Consider the following 18198-nt stretch of genomic DNA (forward strand, 5'->3'; position numbering starts at 1 on the left):
TCAGTCAGTACAGCATACAACTCCTGATCTCTGGGTCATAAGTTCAAGCCCCGTGGTGAGAAAAGAATTTATTAAAACAAAACAAACAAACAAAAAAACCTGTCCCAAAGCTATAAATAACTAATCAAAACATAAACTACCAGGAATTTTTGGCATGAATTTCTCAGTTTAGAAACATTCATCAATTAATTTCTTAAATTTATAATCTTTTACAATTGGTAAAAATTTTAAATAGGTGATATTATGCCTAGTCTACGGAATCTGCATAGTATACACTCAAATTTTTTTGATCAAACTAAAAAATATTTTTACTACTTTTGGGGAAAAGTTGTTAAAAACAAACACAAGAACAAATACAGGGGACAATAATATATAAATAAATTAATGAATAAGATTGAACTTTCAAAGAAGTACTTCTTAACTTAGAACACCAAATACATACCATTTGAAAATTAATTTGATAATAAACTTCCTGCATATAATGTAATCACTATGATGACATTAAATATTATAATTCAACTGATTGAGAAAGATCAGATTTTATTAACATAAGATCTAGAAATAAAAACGTAAGAAAGTATGCCTTTTTTGAATTTATAATCTAAAAATGTTGATTCGCTTATAAAGCTTTTATAAGTCATATTTTACATATACATCAACAAAATTTAGATAAAATGAACACTTAAATTACTTAAAACACAAATGAAAAAATTTTAAAGAAGTCACCATTTCATCTTACCTTAATGCCCTCTTCATCATTGACTCTGCGAATCATTTTTACACACATTTCCGTAATTTTTGGAAATGTTGGCTGTTCAATACAGATGTCTCTTAGAATCTTTATTACCCTTTTCCTGACACTGATACCAGTATCCTGAGAACAGAAAAGTATTTTAAAATATCAGAATGCTTGATGTATGAAATATGATAAAATAAAATTAAAGAATAAACACTATCAGGCAGTCTATTGACTACTAACATGATAAAGATGGTCTATATATTTCCTCCCTCTATGCTTTCTTACTAATGTTACTATAAATATGGGTTATTATGTTAAAATATGTTAAATATGTTAAAATATGAAATCCAAGACATAAAAAAATATTAAACAGCACTGAACACAAGACTAGAACATAAGCTCACCAAAATTAAGTGGAATAATAAACATGAAGCTTTTAGAATAGTGGCACTTAAACAGCATATGAAGTATTTTTTTTTATATGAAGTATTTTTAGCAGAAGTGTTAAACCTAAATCCAATTGAACCACTGTCCCTATCATCTTATAGTTAATAAGAAATACAAGAAACAAAAGAACAAATTAAATAAAACCATGAGGAAATAACAAGACTGGCCCTGGTCTTTTTAAATGAGTCACTGTCATGGGGGCAGTATATAAAAAAGAGAATACTCTAAATTTTAAAACATGATCACCAAATGCAAAGTATGCTCTTTGACTGGATTCTGTTAAAAAAAAAAAAAAAGCTAGAAAATAAGTTTTTTCCACCAGTTTTTAGGACTATTGTAGAATCTGAATACAAACTGGTTATTAGATGATATTTACAGACTGTTAATTTGGTTGGATGAGACAGTAGTTTTTGTTTATAAGAGCAGTACCCACATTTCTTTTGGACAGGTAGGCTGAAGTATCCACAGAAGAAGTAGACAAAAGTTTTATTTAATTTAAACTAATTTAGCAAAAAATATAGATGAAATATGGTGCTAGATACTTGAGTGTTCACTGCACTATTACTCTTAAGTTCACAAATTTTCATAATTAAAGAGTTTTAAAAAGCACTAGACACTTAATGTACAAAATTATTTCCATTATGCAGTCTGACAACCATGAAAATGTTTTAGGATATACCACTTGGGTAGGTGCTGTCAGTTCATTAGCTTTGAGAATCTTATTGATTATGCCTTTCACTCTTGAAAAGACTAATTCACTAAAATGAAAAAATTTCTTTCACTCTCTCCTTAAATTCTTTGTTTCAATCAAGATTTTATGCTAGTGGAAGCTGAAATTCTTGAACTCCCAGTCACATAATATTCTGAGAGCAAACTAAAGGTAGATAAACTCTTATCACTGTGGGGAATACCCAATCCTGTGCCTGATAGACTTCTGTTAACAGAAGTCAGTATGCCTGCAGTGGGTGATGTGGAAATTCCACAGATATTCTGTAATGCCAATGTTTCCTGTTTCTTTCTTTCTTTTTTTTTTAAGATTTTATTTATTTACTTGACAGACAGAGATCACAAGTAGGCAGAGAGGCAGACAGAAAGAGAGAGTGGGGAAGCAGGCTCACCGCTGGGCAGAGAGCCTGATACAGGGCTTGATCCCAGAACCCTGGGATCACGACCTGAGCCGAAGGCAGAGGCTTTAACCCACTGAGCCACCCAGGCGCCCCTCCTGTTTCTTTTTATTTTCCAAGAAAAAGGCTTTAGAGCCAGAGAATTCCATGACATACAAGAAAAGATGATCTTAGGATAGCATTTCTTAAGTTTGTTCTTAAGACTCAAATGGCTTTCTCATTTCATTTTATCTAAAACTTGTCGTAATTCAGCTTTAAGGAAACAGGCAGATATATACAAAGGATCCAAAAATATGGTCAGATACCAAAATTCTGCACTTACCTCTCAATGAACTAGTTCCTCCTGTTCATACAAATTTATTCTAGATTCCTGTCCAAAATATTTATGCAATTGCAGTTCCTATCATTTACTTAATGTAAACTTGCACCATTAAAAGGCAGTAGTAACTGAAAAAAGGAGTCCAATTTTCGACAATGATTTGTTTTACTGTATCAAGCAGTAAACATGTTCTTCTTCAGTTCTTTGTTTGGGTCTGGGGATGAGTGGGCCTGAAATCTGTGTCTTCTGCCCTTGTTGGCACTCTGTCCAATCATTAGGACTTTTCGCTCTCAGCTCAAGGTTAAGGTAGGAAAGGAGGACCTTTTTTCTGCTTTCTCAATCTGGGAGACTGGAGATTAGAATTTGCTGCTGTCCAGCCACCCCTTTCTGGATTCAGTTCTTGGCACCAGAAATACCTATTAGCTTCCCCTGCCTTCAAACCCACTGACTCATCAGTACTATAGGGTCACAAACCACAGCTTTTAATATTTAATCTGGTTTAAACTGTCTTTAAGGTGGCTATAACCAATAGCATGGAGGACAAGGGGCGTTAGAGAGTAGTAGGGAATTTGGGTAAATTGGAAGGGGAGGTGAACCATGAGAGACTATGGACTCTGAAAAACAGTCTGAGGGGTTTGAAGTGGCGGGGGGGTGGGAGGTTGGGGTACCAGGTGGTGGGTATTATAGAGGGCACAGCTTGCATGGAGCACTGGGTGTGGTGAAAAAATAATGAATACTGTTTTTCTGAAAATAAATAAATTGGGGGAAAAAAAAAATAGACACTGACAAGTTTTCTTGGGGGGGCTGGGTGGGGGGTGGAAGAAACATGTCCCCCTTTAGGAAGTTGCTATAGTACAGAGATTAGGCAATATATGATTGATATCTACTTTTCTAACTTTTCTAGTTTAACAATTAAAAAACGTGATACTAGAAATCACAGGTACTATGAATCATAATAAAAATGACAAAACAAACATACCAATATTCTTTCAATCAGCATATCATAATACTGCTCAGCAAGCTGAGGTCGACAAAGAACAAAACGACCTAATAATTCTACTGCTGCTTCTCGAACACTAGTGGAATTATCCATTAAACGTCCATGAACTCCTCGTTGCATATCAAGCTAAAGGGAAATGAAGAAAATATAATTTATACTAAGTAGAGCTAATACTTTAACTTGAATGCAGTACGCAAATAAGAAGAATCATTTGTACTCTTCTTTACCCTTGCTAGAATACTGGGGTCTACAGCAACAACCTCAGATAAACACTTCATTGCTTTTGTTCGAACGGCAATTGCATTTTCACCAAGAACTCGAAGGATCTGCCAAGCAAACATTGATATTTTCAAAATTTTAGAACATGTAACATTTAACAAAAAATAGCATGAAAACATGCAAAAGAAGTGAAAATAAATACTGTATTTACATCCCTTTAACTTTTATATGAGGAAAAGATGTTATCTTACTGATCCAAAGTTTTAACTTGAAGGTGAGTACAGTAAGTGAGGCAATCTATACTTTAGGGTCCTTCTTTTATCCTGGCATTCTCGATTAAACCTGTCTTTTATTGCTATGCTTCATTTGCAAGGACACACAGCCCTACTAAAACCTTGCTATGAGTTACTAATTCAGGATATTTAGTATCATTTAAGTAATAATTTGGTAATCAAATGTTTTTATAACATCATTCTACCTATATGTATATTCATATAGATATATACCCATTTCTCTGTAAAACAACAATCAATATGTAAAAAGCATGCAAAAAAAAAAAGACCTTTAACATATATGGAACACAGAAACAAATGCTACTTTCATTATCTTTTAAAATATCTGTTTCCAACAGTGAACAGACATAAACTACCCCACAAATATCCATAATCAGAAAAATCAGTATCATTGTATAAGGAAATCTGGTCCAGTTTACCTGTGTCAAATAAATATCAAAGCTCTGGAAAAACGGCCTCATAGAGGCCAAGTATCGAACAATCAAACAAGCATCATCATAGTCCACGGTATCAGAGTTCATCCTACAACAAAAAGTCATTAAATCTTAATTTAATTTTTTGCAAAGTAGATAAAATAGATATCAGAGACATAACTGACTAAACCTGTAAAATGCTTTTTCTCTAGATCTTACTTTAATGTGCTGAACTGAGAAGGTGTGGTTTTGATAATGCTTCTTAGAAACTTTTTCCGGTTTTCAGCTCGATGCATGATTTGACCAGTTGTCTCAACTTCCTTTGCATGATGTGTTCCTTCAGATGATTCTTCATCTTTTTGTGATTTCATTGCTTTTTCTGTTTCCAGAGTTGTGTCACGGAACCACTGGGCTATATAGAATTTGCGAGAAAACTGAAGAGAAAATAGATTAAGACTTGAGGTTGATGAAATTAACAAAATTTCAAAATGAAATTAGTAACAAAATTTCCAATCTATTGATAAAGTGCTTACTATCAGGAATAAATACTAAGGTGTACCTCAAAGCAAACTCTAGCAGATAAAAAGAGATTTAGAGAAAGCTGGAAGGTTTGACTATCGAATAATATAAAGCTTACTATTTTACTTTGTCTTAGCACTTATATTAACGATGTCAAAAGATAATTTGATAAATATAGTTGTATTAAATCTAGACTACTACTATCAATTACCTAACAAAGGACAGTATCACTCACAGGCCAGTAAAATTAGATGATAGGTCAACAGGGAAAGTTTAGAACAATAGGCTATAAGGCTAAAGGTAAAAACTCTAGTTACTTTCAAAATACCACCTTACTTCTTCAAGAAATATACAGCCAGTTATTACCAAAATATTTTAACACTGAGGCACACCTATAATCTGTTTCTTTCAATGCAGACCGAAAACCAGCAGTAGTTGACTGAAAAGTTTAGTTATCTCTTTAAGCTGCATATCCCATCAGCAAAAAATTTAAGAAAGTATCCAAATACATGCACACTGTTTCCTAATAGAGTTTATAAATTTTATACATGAACCTATTATACTAATAATTTGGATATATAATGTACATAAAAATATAATTAAGGATTATATTTAAATATAATCAAACACATGGAATTCTAATACTTTCTTTTCATACGCTAATAGATCACCTCAAGCACAACCTGGGCCATGTCCACCATGAGAAGCAATGATCTAGCTCAGTCTCAAAGGTAACTATGAAAAGATGTCTATTTCCCATGTCATCACACCATTTTAGTGTAATATAATACCTGAAGCAGAATTTCATATAAGACAAATCAATCTATAATCATTCTTTTTTTTTTTAAAAGATCATCAAATTATCCTTTTGTTTCAAAAATCAGTATTCCCAATAACTCTCCTTTTCAGGATACTTCCCAATTTTCTTTTAGACCCAATTTGAATTTGATGTGTTATTTCCAAAAAAGGGAGAAAAGATACGTACCACTAGTGAAGGATCAGTCTCAGTGTTTTCATCCAAGTAATCAAGCAATGCTTTCTGCAGTTGTTGTATTTCATCTTCTCCTCCTGAAACCTACAGAATAAACCAAGTAAGAAGAAAAAAGATATTACTAGTATACTTTAATAATTTATCTAGTTGTAGACACAAATCTGAGTGGAAAAAAACCTGATAAACGATAAAAACTGAAAATATAAGTATAGCAACTTAAAGGGAAAAAATGCTATTTTTGAAAAACATATTACTAATTGATCAGACTGGCCTTTATTTTTATGAACTGTATGTCATCTTTATTTGAAAGAGGTGCAGTTAGTAGGCATAAAAATTATCAGAATAGTGTGTTAAGTATTCCGAGATAGGAAGGTCCTAGCATTGGTTTTCTGTATGGAAAAAAAGAGGCAATTCCAACTTTTAATCTTAAAATGGAAACTATTGGGATGCCTGGTTGGCTCAGTTGTTTAAGCATCTGCCTTCAACTCAGGTCATGATCCCAAGGTCCTTGAAATGAGTTCCGCAAGGGGCTCCTTGCTAGCAGGGAGTCTGTGTCTCCCTGTACCTGTTGTTCCCCTTGCTTGTGTACTCTCCCTATGAGACAATAACTAAAATCTTTAAAAATGGAAACTGTTATTATCTGTCTTGCCATGGTGTTATAAGTGTGTTTGGGATATTTAAAAACATTCTGGAAGAGAAATACTTTTATTTTATTTACAATACAAAACAGTACTTTATTTCATGTAGGATATTAAATATATAATATGTGGGCTGTTCACTTCATCTAGGAACAGAAAGATACTGAATCTTTAGGTCTTGTCAAGAACAATACACAGCCAGAAACTGTGAGCTGACATTCATGCCTATAGCTTATATTCTAGCTTTAGCACACAAAATGCCAATATAATTTAGGGTATCTCTAAGTAGAAAAACAAAGATCAGAATAAACCATGTTGTAAGAGTATGGCGAGATGGATACATGGAGAAATTCATCATAGCACTGTAAATTAGGACACTGTAAATGTCCAAAAGCAAGGTAGAGGTATGTCAAGAACCAAAAAAATATTTACAAATTACCCCTCCCCTCAAGTTTTACTGTGTACAACCTACACAGTCATGTATAACAAAGAAGCCCTAGGTCTACTCTAAGAAATACCGAAACTTGGCACCTAGATCTTGGTTTCTAAATTACCATTCTCAAATAAAAAGATCCAGTAGCAACTGGTGAAATGGCAGATTCCAGGGCTGAGGCAAGGAAAGTAAAAGAGGATGGAGGATCCTGAAACATCTTGTGCCACAAAGTTCTCAAAGAAATATGGGAATGTATCAGAAAGATATAAAAGCCAGCTATAACAGGCTCTCACTGGTTATATCTAGGACAATCTGAGCATTAAAATAATGATTGCAACAGATTAAAACCTATGAAATAGAATAGGAATGGCAACATTATATTAGATGGGAGTATCGTATTATTGGTAATTTTCTGCTTTTGAGAAGTGTACTGGGATATTTAAGCAAGAGTTCTTATTCATAGAAAATATACACTAAGCACGGTTCTCAAACTTTAGCATTCATTCGAATCACCTGGAGGGTCTATCAAAAAACAATGCTGGGCTCCACCCACAGGAATTTCCAATTCAGCAGAAGAGTCCTAAAAATGTGCGCTTCTAGCAAGTTCCTAGGTGATGTTAATATTAGTGCTTCTTGTCCAGGGAATCATGTTTTGAAATTCAAGGGTAATGAAGGCATTAAGCTTGCTCATATAGTTCAGAAAAAAAAAATGCACAGATAGGCATGCATGTATACTATGCATGCATGTAAATGTTGTGCAAAGATAAAGCAAATGTTATAAATTATCAACAGTTAAGGAATTTGGGTGAAAGGTTTGTGGGAACTCTTTGTACTATTCCTCTAACTTTTTGTAAGTTTAATATATAAATTATTATATTATGAATATAAATAATTTCAAAATACAAAGTATACTAAAAAATATGAGGCATTTCTTTTTTTTTTTTCCAATTTATTTATTTTCAGAAAAAGAGTATTCATTATTTTGTCACCACACCCAGTGCTCCATGCAAGCTGTGCCCTCTATAATACCCACCACCTGGTACCCCAACCTCCCACCAAAGAAAATGAAAAAAAAGTTGTATATGGTAGGATTAGAGGTCATTTACCTACCATGTTCTTAAGTAACTTTTAGCATTACTACCACCTCACCCACACTTAAAAAAAGTGAAGCAATAAAACACTTTTTCTGCCAGACATGCTGTAACTATCTAATAAAATGAAAGGAAGTCCTCCTCACCTTTCCCCAATATAAAAAAATGATCAAAATTAAAAGGTATAAAATGACTTGATTGGAAATGTTAAATCATCTTAGTAAACTAAAGATTTAAATAAAACTCAGTAAAACAAAACAGAAAACAGCATCCGTAGAAGCAGTTTGCAGAAACAAAGTAAATGTTAGATCTTACTTTGAATCTATAAAATGCAATATAACACCAATATAAGAATACCTAAAGAAGTACTTAATATCTAATATTTATCTCCATAATTTTAAACTTTTATCTCAATACCTGTTTTAAAATTCGTTCTATAGACCCCTGATCCATTTTGCTTGTAACAGCATCTTTCCTTAATCGTGCAGCAACAGTTCCAAGGTAATCAAGAGATGCCACTCTTAAAGCCATCTCTGTTGACTTGTTACTGAACTGATGAACCTAAATATAGAAATAATTTTTATTTAATCAATTTATAAATTTTTAATAGCTATTTATCACAAAAATACCAAATCTATGTTGTATTATCTGAAATGTAAACTTTTTTTTCTTGTGATATTGTTTCATAAGTGACTGCCTTCTGAGAGTTTCTGGAATCTGAACATTTTCATTAAAAATGTATAGACTAATCCTCCTTAAGAACATAGTTATTTTCTCTAAATGCAGGCTCAACTGCTTACTTGTGAAAAATGGGGTATTACTGAGTAAGAATTTCTTATGCTGGAATTCTAATGCCTATGAAATGTTATCTTGGTTTCAGAATAGTATTAATACATTTTCTGGTTCACAAAATGTAAGGTCCCCAAAACTTTGTAACAATTTGCATTGCCAAGTTTAAATATACATTAAAAAGAAAAAGAGGCATCATAATATTTCTTTGCATTTTCCTATTATATTACATGAGAACTAGAAGTGTCACGTTTTTAGAAATACTCTTAATGATGACAAAGTGTTCATATTCATCAGTTTCATGCTTTGAAATGAGTTTACGGCACTAACTTATGACTCAGTGTTGAGGTGCTTTTAACTAACAATATAGCATTTCCAAACCAAAGAAAAAACTTTTTAAAGCACGGCTCAAGTAATGAAACGAAGGCACCAAAATCACAAGATTTCAAAGTTTTCTACAAAGTACTGACAATACTGTGTACAGTTATGCACATGCAAAAATAAAGATGCAATGGTCATATTTCCTTACACATTTTTAAAGAATTCATCATCTGTGAATCAGAGTAAATCCTCATTATGTTGTCTTCTAGTAATCTAATAATCTTTAAATGCTATACTCTTACCAACAATCTCCCTAACAAACTAAGGAGTAGTTCAGCAGCTGGCCATTCAGGCTTATTGACTGTTGAAAGAAGGTCTTGAACAAAATTTTCAAATAGTGGTCTGTAATCTTCTTCACCTTGCTTACTACCACATCTGTTTGAAAATAAATAGTGAAAAGGCTGTGAATTTAGGTGACATGTCCACCAATATGACTGCAATTTTGTTATTAAGTTTTCTTTTCCCCATATGTAATAACAAGGTATAAGAGAGTACATTAAATATAATATGGCATAAAATGACTCTATTTCTCGAATTGTACTCTTCCCCCTGCTAGCGAATTCATTTATTGCCTCATATAAACATTACTTTCCAGCAAGTACACCACATTTTAAAAAATCCCTTTTTCTGAAATTACCATAAATTCTTATGAAGGCCTACTAAATTTCTCTCTACAAATTTTCCTATTCAATTAGAATTCCCCAAAATTTACTGAAGAAAAACTACAGAATTTCAATCCAGTACTTTAACTTGTGGAGTCAAATACGTAAGTTCCCAAGAAGGTTTTAATATTTCAAATGCCTCATTTTAAAGATCAGGAGACCAAGGACCACAGTGACATATTCAAGGTTCAGGTTATGGCAGGTAATTGGATTAACCATTTACCTAAAATAAATAAACTTATTTCCTATGCTGGGGAAATAAAAATCAGATTATGTTAGTTTTGCTCACTTTTTAAGGAAGATGGAAAGGAAGTTTTGGGCTGTTCTCATGGCTGTTTCGTAAGAGTTGGTAATGACAACATCTTGGTCAACCTAGATTAAGAAAAATGAATTTACATGAATACAAGAAATAATCAAAAACGTAAGTTTGTTCAGTTGCTACTGTCATGTTATTACTGAATAGGGGAAATACATTTAAACAGTAAGAAGCTTATGGGGATCTGGGTGGCTCAGATGTTAAGCATCGACTCTTGAATTCAACTCAAATCATGATCTCAGGGTCACGAGACTGAGCCCTTCTATGGACATGGAGCCTGTTTAAGTTTCTCTTTCTCCCTCCCACTGCCTCTCCCCCTCTTTCCTCTCTAAAAAAAGAAGCTTAAACTATTTTTTTATTATGTATACAGACAAAAGCTACAATTGGTAAACACGTTTCAATACTTTATAAAAATTAAATACAGTTCATTTTAGTTTATTAAAATATAAGAGTAACAAATGTGGTTAGCAAATGCAGTATCACTAATTTCTTACTGATCTAGGTCAGAAGAAACTGACTTTAGAAAAAGAATTTAGGGGGCGCCTGGGTGGCTCAGTGGGTTAAGCCGCTGCCTTCGGCTCAGGTCATGATCTCAGGGTCCTGGGATCAAGTCCCACATCGGGCTCTCTGCTCAGCAGGGAGCCTGCTTCTTCCTCTCTCTCTCTCTGCCTGCCTCTCTGCCTACTTGTGATCTCTCTCTGTCAAATAAATAAATAAAATCTTTAAAAAAAAAAAGAAAAAGAAAAAGAAAAAGAATTTAGTGGGGCGCCTGGGTGGCTCAGTGGGTTGAGCCGCTGCCTTCGGCTCGGGTCATGATCTCAGGGTCCTGGGATCGAGTCCCGCATCGGGCTCTCTGCTCAGCAGGGAGCCTGCTTCTCTCTCTCTCTCTGCCTGCCTCTCCATCTACTTGTGATTTCTCTCTGTCAAATAAATAAATAAAATTAAAAAAAAAAAAAGAAAAAGAATTTAGAAAAAAGAATTTATTTATTTATTTTTAAAGATTTTATTTATTTATTTGACAGACAGAGATCACAAGGAGGCAGAGAGGCAGGCAGAGAGAGAGGAGGAAGCAGGCTTCCTGCTGAGCAGAGAGCACGATGCGGGGCTTGATCCCAGGACCCTGGGATCATAACCTGAGCCGAAGGCAGAGGCTTTAACCCACTGAGGCACCCAGGCACCCCAGAAAAAAGAATTTAGAAAAAGGCATTTAAAGTTCAAAGTTTAGGAAATGCTGCAATACAATACAAAGCAAAACTCAAATCCTTCATGGGAAATTTCAAGATTAAGATATACAGTCAATTCAAAGTTTTGGAAACCCAAAGGTGAAAAATACATGAAAAAGCTCACTAGTTACCAAGAAAATGCAAAATTACATGGTATCATCGCAGACTGACTAGACTAGGCAAAAATCTAAACAAACTAAGCTAGAGTACTACTTTTCTGAGTAAACTGGCAAGTTTTAGTAAAGTTGAAAATACTTGTAAAAAAATAAATGTACACTATGATTTAATATTCTACTTCTAAGTATACCTAGAGAAACTCTTAAATTGTGATACAGTTGTGTATGTTTAACCCAAGTCATGAGAATCTGTTATTAGTTATTATGTATTAAAAACAATGTTGACTGAAGAAAACAGCTATGATGTCACTATATCATTTACGTAAGTTTAAAAAATTATATGCAGAGAACTAACTAACTAAATAAATAAATGGAGGGACATAAATATTCTCGTGATACCTGTCACCAAAGACAAGGAAAGAAAGATTGGAAAGAAAACAACCAGATTGGGAGAGCGATCTCAACTTTTTTGATAGGCATTTTTCACTTATTTACTTCCTTAATTATATACATATGCAAAATTCTGAAAATAACAAAAGAAACAAAATCACCCCTGTTTCTTTTTAAGCTTTTACAGTACTATAAGAACCTAGAAAAACTGTAAGCTTTGATGGGTAAAAGCTACAAAACCAAAAGCAAATCTTAGCTACAGTTACTCAACGATGAGGTATAAATTCATCTTCTGCATGAGAATTACATTAATTATATTACAATTATATATTATGTAGCAGTACAGATATTATATATAATAATATTCGCTTGCACATGACTTATCTAACTTCAGACTTAGTGGTTGGAATGAAAAGCCTGTTAGCTATTATCATGCTCATTTTATACCTGAAGAAACAAACTTGGGTTAAAAGATCCACATGTCTCGTGACTGGCAGACAAAGTAGTCAGTATCAGAACTAATGTTTCTTAAAAATTAGTCTAGTGCTCTACAAGGATCCTAAAGACCAGCCATAAAGCTCTAATTAAGAACTTCAGGTTTATAAGAATGGCAGAGAATTCAGGTGCTTCTTCCTATAAAAGTACAAAGTTATAAAAGATTCCTTACTTTTTTATTTGAGTCCTCTTCTGAATTAGAGTCCTTCTCTGATGATGGTAAGTGTACCACACACTGAATTAGTTGTAAAACCAAGGCTGTAACCATCTGAATATACATAGGCTCTCCATCCATATCACTACTATTTAACCTTTAATGGAGAAGAAAATATTTAAATCATACAAAGAATGAAGAGAATTTCACTCTATATGTCATCTATCATCTGAAAATTTCAGGTGCTTTACTAATATGTCTGGACATTATTTTAGTGCTTGTAATAGTGTCTTTAAGTCTAATTATTTTTATTAAATTAGAAAAAGTACCAATTTAATATCTATACATATTTAGATAATTAAAATTAGTCAAAGGAAAATGCAATATTTAACACACATTTAACACAAATTTCTATATTCTATATCCACTGCAAAGATTTATACATGAAAAATATCAAATACTTCTCAAAATGATTTTTAAAATGAGAAAAGTCTTCAAGATTTCCAAATGCCCATACATTCTGGTACTTATTTTCTTATTAAAATCTGCTACACAGTCAGCTCTTGATTGTTTGTGCTAGGGTGTGCGGGCAGTGGCACGGAACATAAAAAAACAAATTTAAATATTTAAGTCTAAAGATACTATAAAGGTGTAAGAATTCTTGTATATGCTCATAGCTTTTCTTCAGGTTTAATAGACTATACACAATTAGCCCAAAAATTTAAGGTAAGAACAACTATTTTACATAAGACAACCTTCAAAACAATCTAAATACCTGGCATTTAGGGTTCTATGTGCCAGGTCAACACTTAATCACTCAGGAAATTATAATAGTTATGATAATGATGATGATTCCCTATGACAACAAAGACAATAATCCACTGCTGACTACAGCAGAGGATAACATTTCTTAGTTACCCCGTGCTTAGTGACTTAAGAACATTTAATCTCCATGTCTATTCTCCATATTGCTGCCAGAGTAATCTTCCAGCTTTTAAAAATACTATTTAGTGACTTCCTACTGTATAAAGGATTAAGTCCAAGTTCCTTAGTATGCCTTATAAAACACTTGAACTGCCTTTGACTTTTTCAAGCCATATTTCCTATCATGGCTTAATCAGGGATGATTTTGCCCCTCAAGGGATATCTGCCATTATCTGGAGAAAATTCTGGTTGTCACAATTGAAGGGGGTGGGTGGGTGGTTCTCTGACATCTAGAAGTTATAGGTCAGGGATGCTGCTAAGCATCTTACCATGTACAGAACAGCCTTTCACAACAAAGTATTAACTGCCCAAAATGTCAATAGCATCATGACTGAAAAACCCTGTCCTAGATCTTTACACATGAGAATCAATGAACTTCTTTAAGTCCCCCATATATGCACTGCTTTTTCACATATCTAAGCTATTCTTCATGCTGCTCTTACTGAATTGCCTCTCTTTTATTTGATCATTAAAATAAAAATCACAGATGATTAGGAATAAATTTATAAGGACTACAATATAATGTAATTCTTCATTGTACTAATTAGCCTTTGCTATAATTAGTTACCTGAAGTTCCTCAAACTCCTCTTGCTGGTTGGTAATCTTGCAAGTGAAGTAAAAATTTCTTCCAAAATTAATTGCCTATGTTTTTCATATCTTGAGAATACCTGTTTAGTAATTATAAGATCTCAAATTTAGTTTATTATAATTATTTGAAAACAAAAATATTGTATCACACGATAAAAAATATTATCTGTCATTTACAATGAAAATGTTTTCAACCTCTTCAATGACAATAAACTTAATTTACACTACTTTTCCATCCTTAATTATAACATTCTTGTAGAATTAGCATATACTAGTTTTAGTTAGAGGATTATACTATCTTGGAGATGGAAAAACAAAATTTAAATGATTTTAAATAATTCTGATTTAATTATAGATATTAAGGAATTATTAACAATTTCTTTAAAATTTAGAGGGGAAAAATACAACAAAGACAAAGTCAGAGAGGGAGACAAACCATAAGAGACTCTTTATTGTAGGAAATAGACTAAGGGTTGCTGAGGGGAGGAAGGTGGAGGTACGGTGTAACTGGGTGATGATGGACATTAAGGAGGCATGTGATGTAATGAGCACTGGGTATTATATAAGACTGATGAATCACTGAACTCTACCTCTGAAACTATTATATACTATATTGAATAAAATAAAAATTTAGAAGAATTTAAAATAGAAGGCACACAAAAAATAGTCCTTATGCTGAAATAAATCTATGGAAAACTTCAATCTTCATTAATTTTTACAAATTTGAATTAAATGATATCAATATTATTTTTCTGGTGGAATAACTAAAAGTATGAGTTTATACTTACTGCAGTGACTAACTTAATGGCACATAATTGTAGTTCACTGACATTTTCCACGAAAAATGGTGTAATTCCCATTGATGATACCTGCACACGTAAAAAATAATCAGTATACATCTCTAGTTGATTTCAGTAACATTCTACCTTAACTAAATTCCAAAATATTCATAAACTTACTGAAAGAAACTGAGAGGACATTTTCTTTCCTCTCATTAATCATTAGTATTGATCTGGTTTTTTCTCTGCTCCTTTCACCCTCAAGCACATTAGTACATACTTTCTTTTCATAGCCACCATTCCTCTGAGCTCCACATTTTGAGTTAATAAATGTCACAATTAAAAAAACAATATATTTTGCTACTCTGGATGAAAATATTATGACATATTTCAAAGGAAGTAATCATTTACCTTTCAAAGAACTTAAGAGTTTAGAGTTTATAATACATTCACCTTTTATCCTCAATGTTTCTTTTTAAAACTTCCCTGGACTTGTATTTCTTCATTTTATATACATCTTCTGAATGGAAAAAATTAACATCATGCTGGCATTATTACTGAGTGAGCAAGGTTATGCTGAACTCACCTAGCCGCTCTATTCTTACATCATTTGGTCTAGAAATATAACAAAATGCTTAAAAAAAAAAAAACTTACCTGAAGAATTGTTGTGTCTGTAAGAAGCTGTATCTCTAGCAATTCTGATAAGCTGCTAACAATGTCACAAACTTTATTATAAAGCATTACTATTACCCTCTGCTTATGGGTAGAACATTTAGCCCGTTTTGCCTTTGAACTTAACAAGCCTCCTAAAATGAAAGAAAAATTTCAAACAAGTAATTTATCAACTTTTAATAAACAGTAATAAAACAGTATTCTGAATTAAGAGAACACATTTTTGGGAGGGTGATGGGTGCTACATAAAAATATAACCTGGCAAATAAAGCTGGTTATTTATTAAAACAGAAAATTATCCTCTAGGGATATTTAGATAGCAAGTAATCATTCTTGTAACAGATAATCTATGGCACATTCCAGGGGCTATAAAATTCTTGTAAAATATGTATCTTTATTTCTATATTTTTCTCACCGATGCAGGAAGAGTAAGATTTACTTCCCTTTAAATTAACTTGCAATTATTAAAAAATAAGTAACTAACTATAGATTATTTATAAACCAAGTATGTCCCCCTCTCATTAAATGTACACATTAACTATTTCACAGTTCATTTATTTATAAAGGTAATAAATGAGGGAAAGATTAAACATCTTGAATCAATCCATCTTGTAAATAACTAATATTCTGCATAAAATTAGGGTGAAGTGATAAAGAGAACTAGAAGCTAAAATTATCTGGGATTTTCCTGACCAATAGAAATTACTTCCATTATATGTAAATATTTGCTAAAGAAATTATACCTGAACAAGTACTGGATTAACTAAAAGTTCTATACTCTAGTCAAATCAAAAGTCAGTATTTATTACCATCTTCATGATCTAGTAATTTTTGTGCCATTTTAAGTTACTGCATTCTGACCCAACATAAGAAAATTATTTAACAGGTAATTTGACATAATACTCAAAACTTTAATATAAAAAGGCAAACTAACCTCCATGAGGATCTAATCTGTAAACAGGATCATACTGAGGATAAAGTGTATTCTGCAAATGAAATTTAGTGTATTGTATAACTCTTTCAATTACATCCTCAATATATACAGCTTTTGGCATATTAGGGGATGTCATAATGTTGATAGTTGTAAGACAGGCATCCGCTGATTTTGTAACTCTCTCCATAATAAGGTCTCTCCATAATCTTTCTTCATCTTCAGTATCGTTATTCTGTAAGATAGCACATTGTTAATGAAATGGAAATAAATGCATTTATAGGTTAAAATATTAAGAAATTGTGGTATGTTCGATTTTCATGGTAAATGTTTTAATGTATGTACATTTTTTTTTTTTAAAGTAAGCTCTACACCCAATGTGGTGCCTGAAATCCTGAGCCTGAGATCAACAGTCATATACTCTACTGAGTACTCTACTGAGCCAGCCAGGTGTTCTGATGCTTGTTCATGGATGTTCAGGAACATCAAGAATGAAGTACAAATACTGATATTACTTTAAGATTTTTCTTTCAAAGTTTTCAAACATAACACACTCTATCTCCTGATTTCACCACTAGATGACACTCCAATAACAAAACAATAGTATCTTCAATGTACTTTATCCAAACCTAAGATTCTAGCTAACAACTATAATTGTATATAAATAATTTTATGCTTGGAGTATGAACACTATAGTCAAAACTTTCCAAATTCTTCCTGTTGCTGAGAACAAAGTAAAAATTTAAATGACGAATGGTAGAGCTACATTTGAAAGTAGTAAAATGTTAAAAAAAAAGTAGTAAAATGTTATTGACTCAATCATTCCCATATTTGTTTTTCAGAAACAGTATTTTTGAAACAGAGGTTAAAAAGTAGTTATTATGCAGACTACTGAAAACATAACTTATTTTCTAAAATGGATAATTCGACAACTGACAGAAGATTGCATCTTAATTTATACACTGGTAACTTACATTACAAATGGGAAGGAATGCTTTTACTTTTTTATTTTTATTTTTAAAGGTTTTATTTATTTATTTGAGAGAGAGAGAGAGAACAAGCATGAGCAGGGGGAAGGGGTACAGGGAGAAGTCTGCTGAGCAGGGAGTTCAATGTGCGACTTGATCTTAGGACCCTGGGGTCATGACCGGAGCAGAAGGCAGATGCTTATAACTGACTGAGCCACTCAGGCACCCGAAAGGCATGCTTTTAATTTTTTGAGAATGAAAATCCTTCTCTCACATGTTTACTTAGGAAATAGTAACTTTTTTTTTTTTTTAAAGATTCCATTTATTTACTTGACAGAGATCACAAGTAGGCAGAGAGAGAGAGAGAGGGAGAAGCAGGCTCCCCGCTAAGCAGAGAGCCCGATGCGGGGCTTGATGCAGGACCCCGAGATCATGACTTGAGCCCAAGGTAGAGGCTTAACCAACTGAGCCACCCAGGGGCCCCAGGAAATAGTAACTTTATACTCTAGGAATACTTTCAAA

The 18198-nt window shown here is 32.9% G+C and overlaps 1 protein-coding gene across 2 annotated transcripts in view; it reads right to left on the minus strand.

Moving 5' to 3' along the window:
* The window catches only part of NIPBL (NIPBL cohesin loading factor), a 204686-nt gene that overhangs the window by 41600 nt on the left and 144888 nt on the right, over positions 1 to 18198 (minus strand). For both annotated transcript variants that reach the window (XM_044232572.1, XM_044232579.1), the window contains exons 17-30: positions 16712 to 16943; positions 15760 to 15911; positions 15114 to 15194; positions 14305 to 14405; positions 12771 to 12909; positions 10348 to 10430; positions 9639 to 9771; positions 8644 to 8787; positions 6059 to 6148; positions 4774 to 4988; positions 4561 to 4663; positions 3857 to 3955; positions 3609 to 3755; positions 740 to 874 (exon numbers count right to left, since the gene is read on the minus strand). In XM_044232572.1, the coding sequence (XP_044088507.1) occupies positions 740 to 874; positions 3609 to 3755; positions 3857 to 3955; positions 4561 to 4663; positions 4774 to 4988; positions 6059 to 6148; positions 8644 to 8787; positions 9639 to 9771; positions 10348 to 10430; positions 12771 to 12909; positions 14305 to 14405; positions 15114 to 15194; positions 15760 to 15911; positions 16712 to 16943 (1854 nt within the window). The remainder of the gene's footprint in view (positions 1 to 739; positions 875 to 3608; positions 3756 to 3856; positions 3956 to 4560; positions 4664 to 4773; positions 4989 to 6058; positions 6149 to 8643; positions 8788 to 9638; positions 9772 to 10347; positions 10431 to 12770; positions 12910 to 14304; positions 14406 to 15113; positions 15195 to 15759; positions 15912 to 16711; positions 16944 to 18198) is intronic.

This window comes from Neovison vison, chromosome 1 (assembly GCF_020171115.1).
Source record: "Neovison vison isolate M4711 chromosome 1, ASM_NN_V1, whole genome shotgun sequence".
Lineage (NCBI taxonomy): Eukaryota > Metazoa > Chordata > Mammalia > Carnivora > Mustelidae > Neogale > Neogale vison.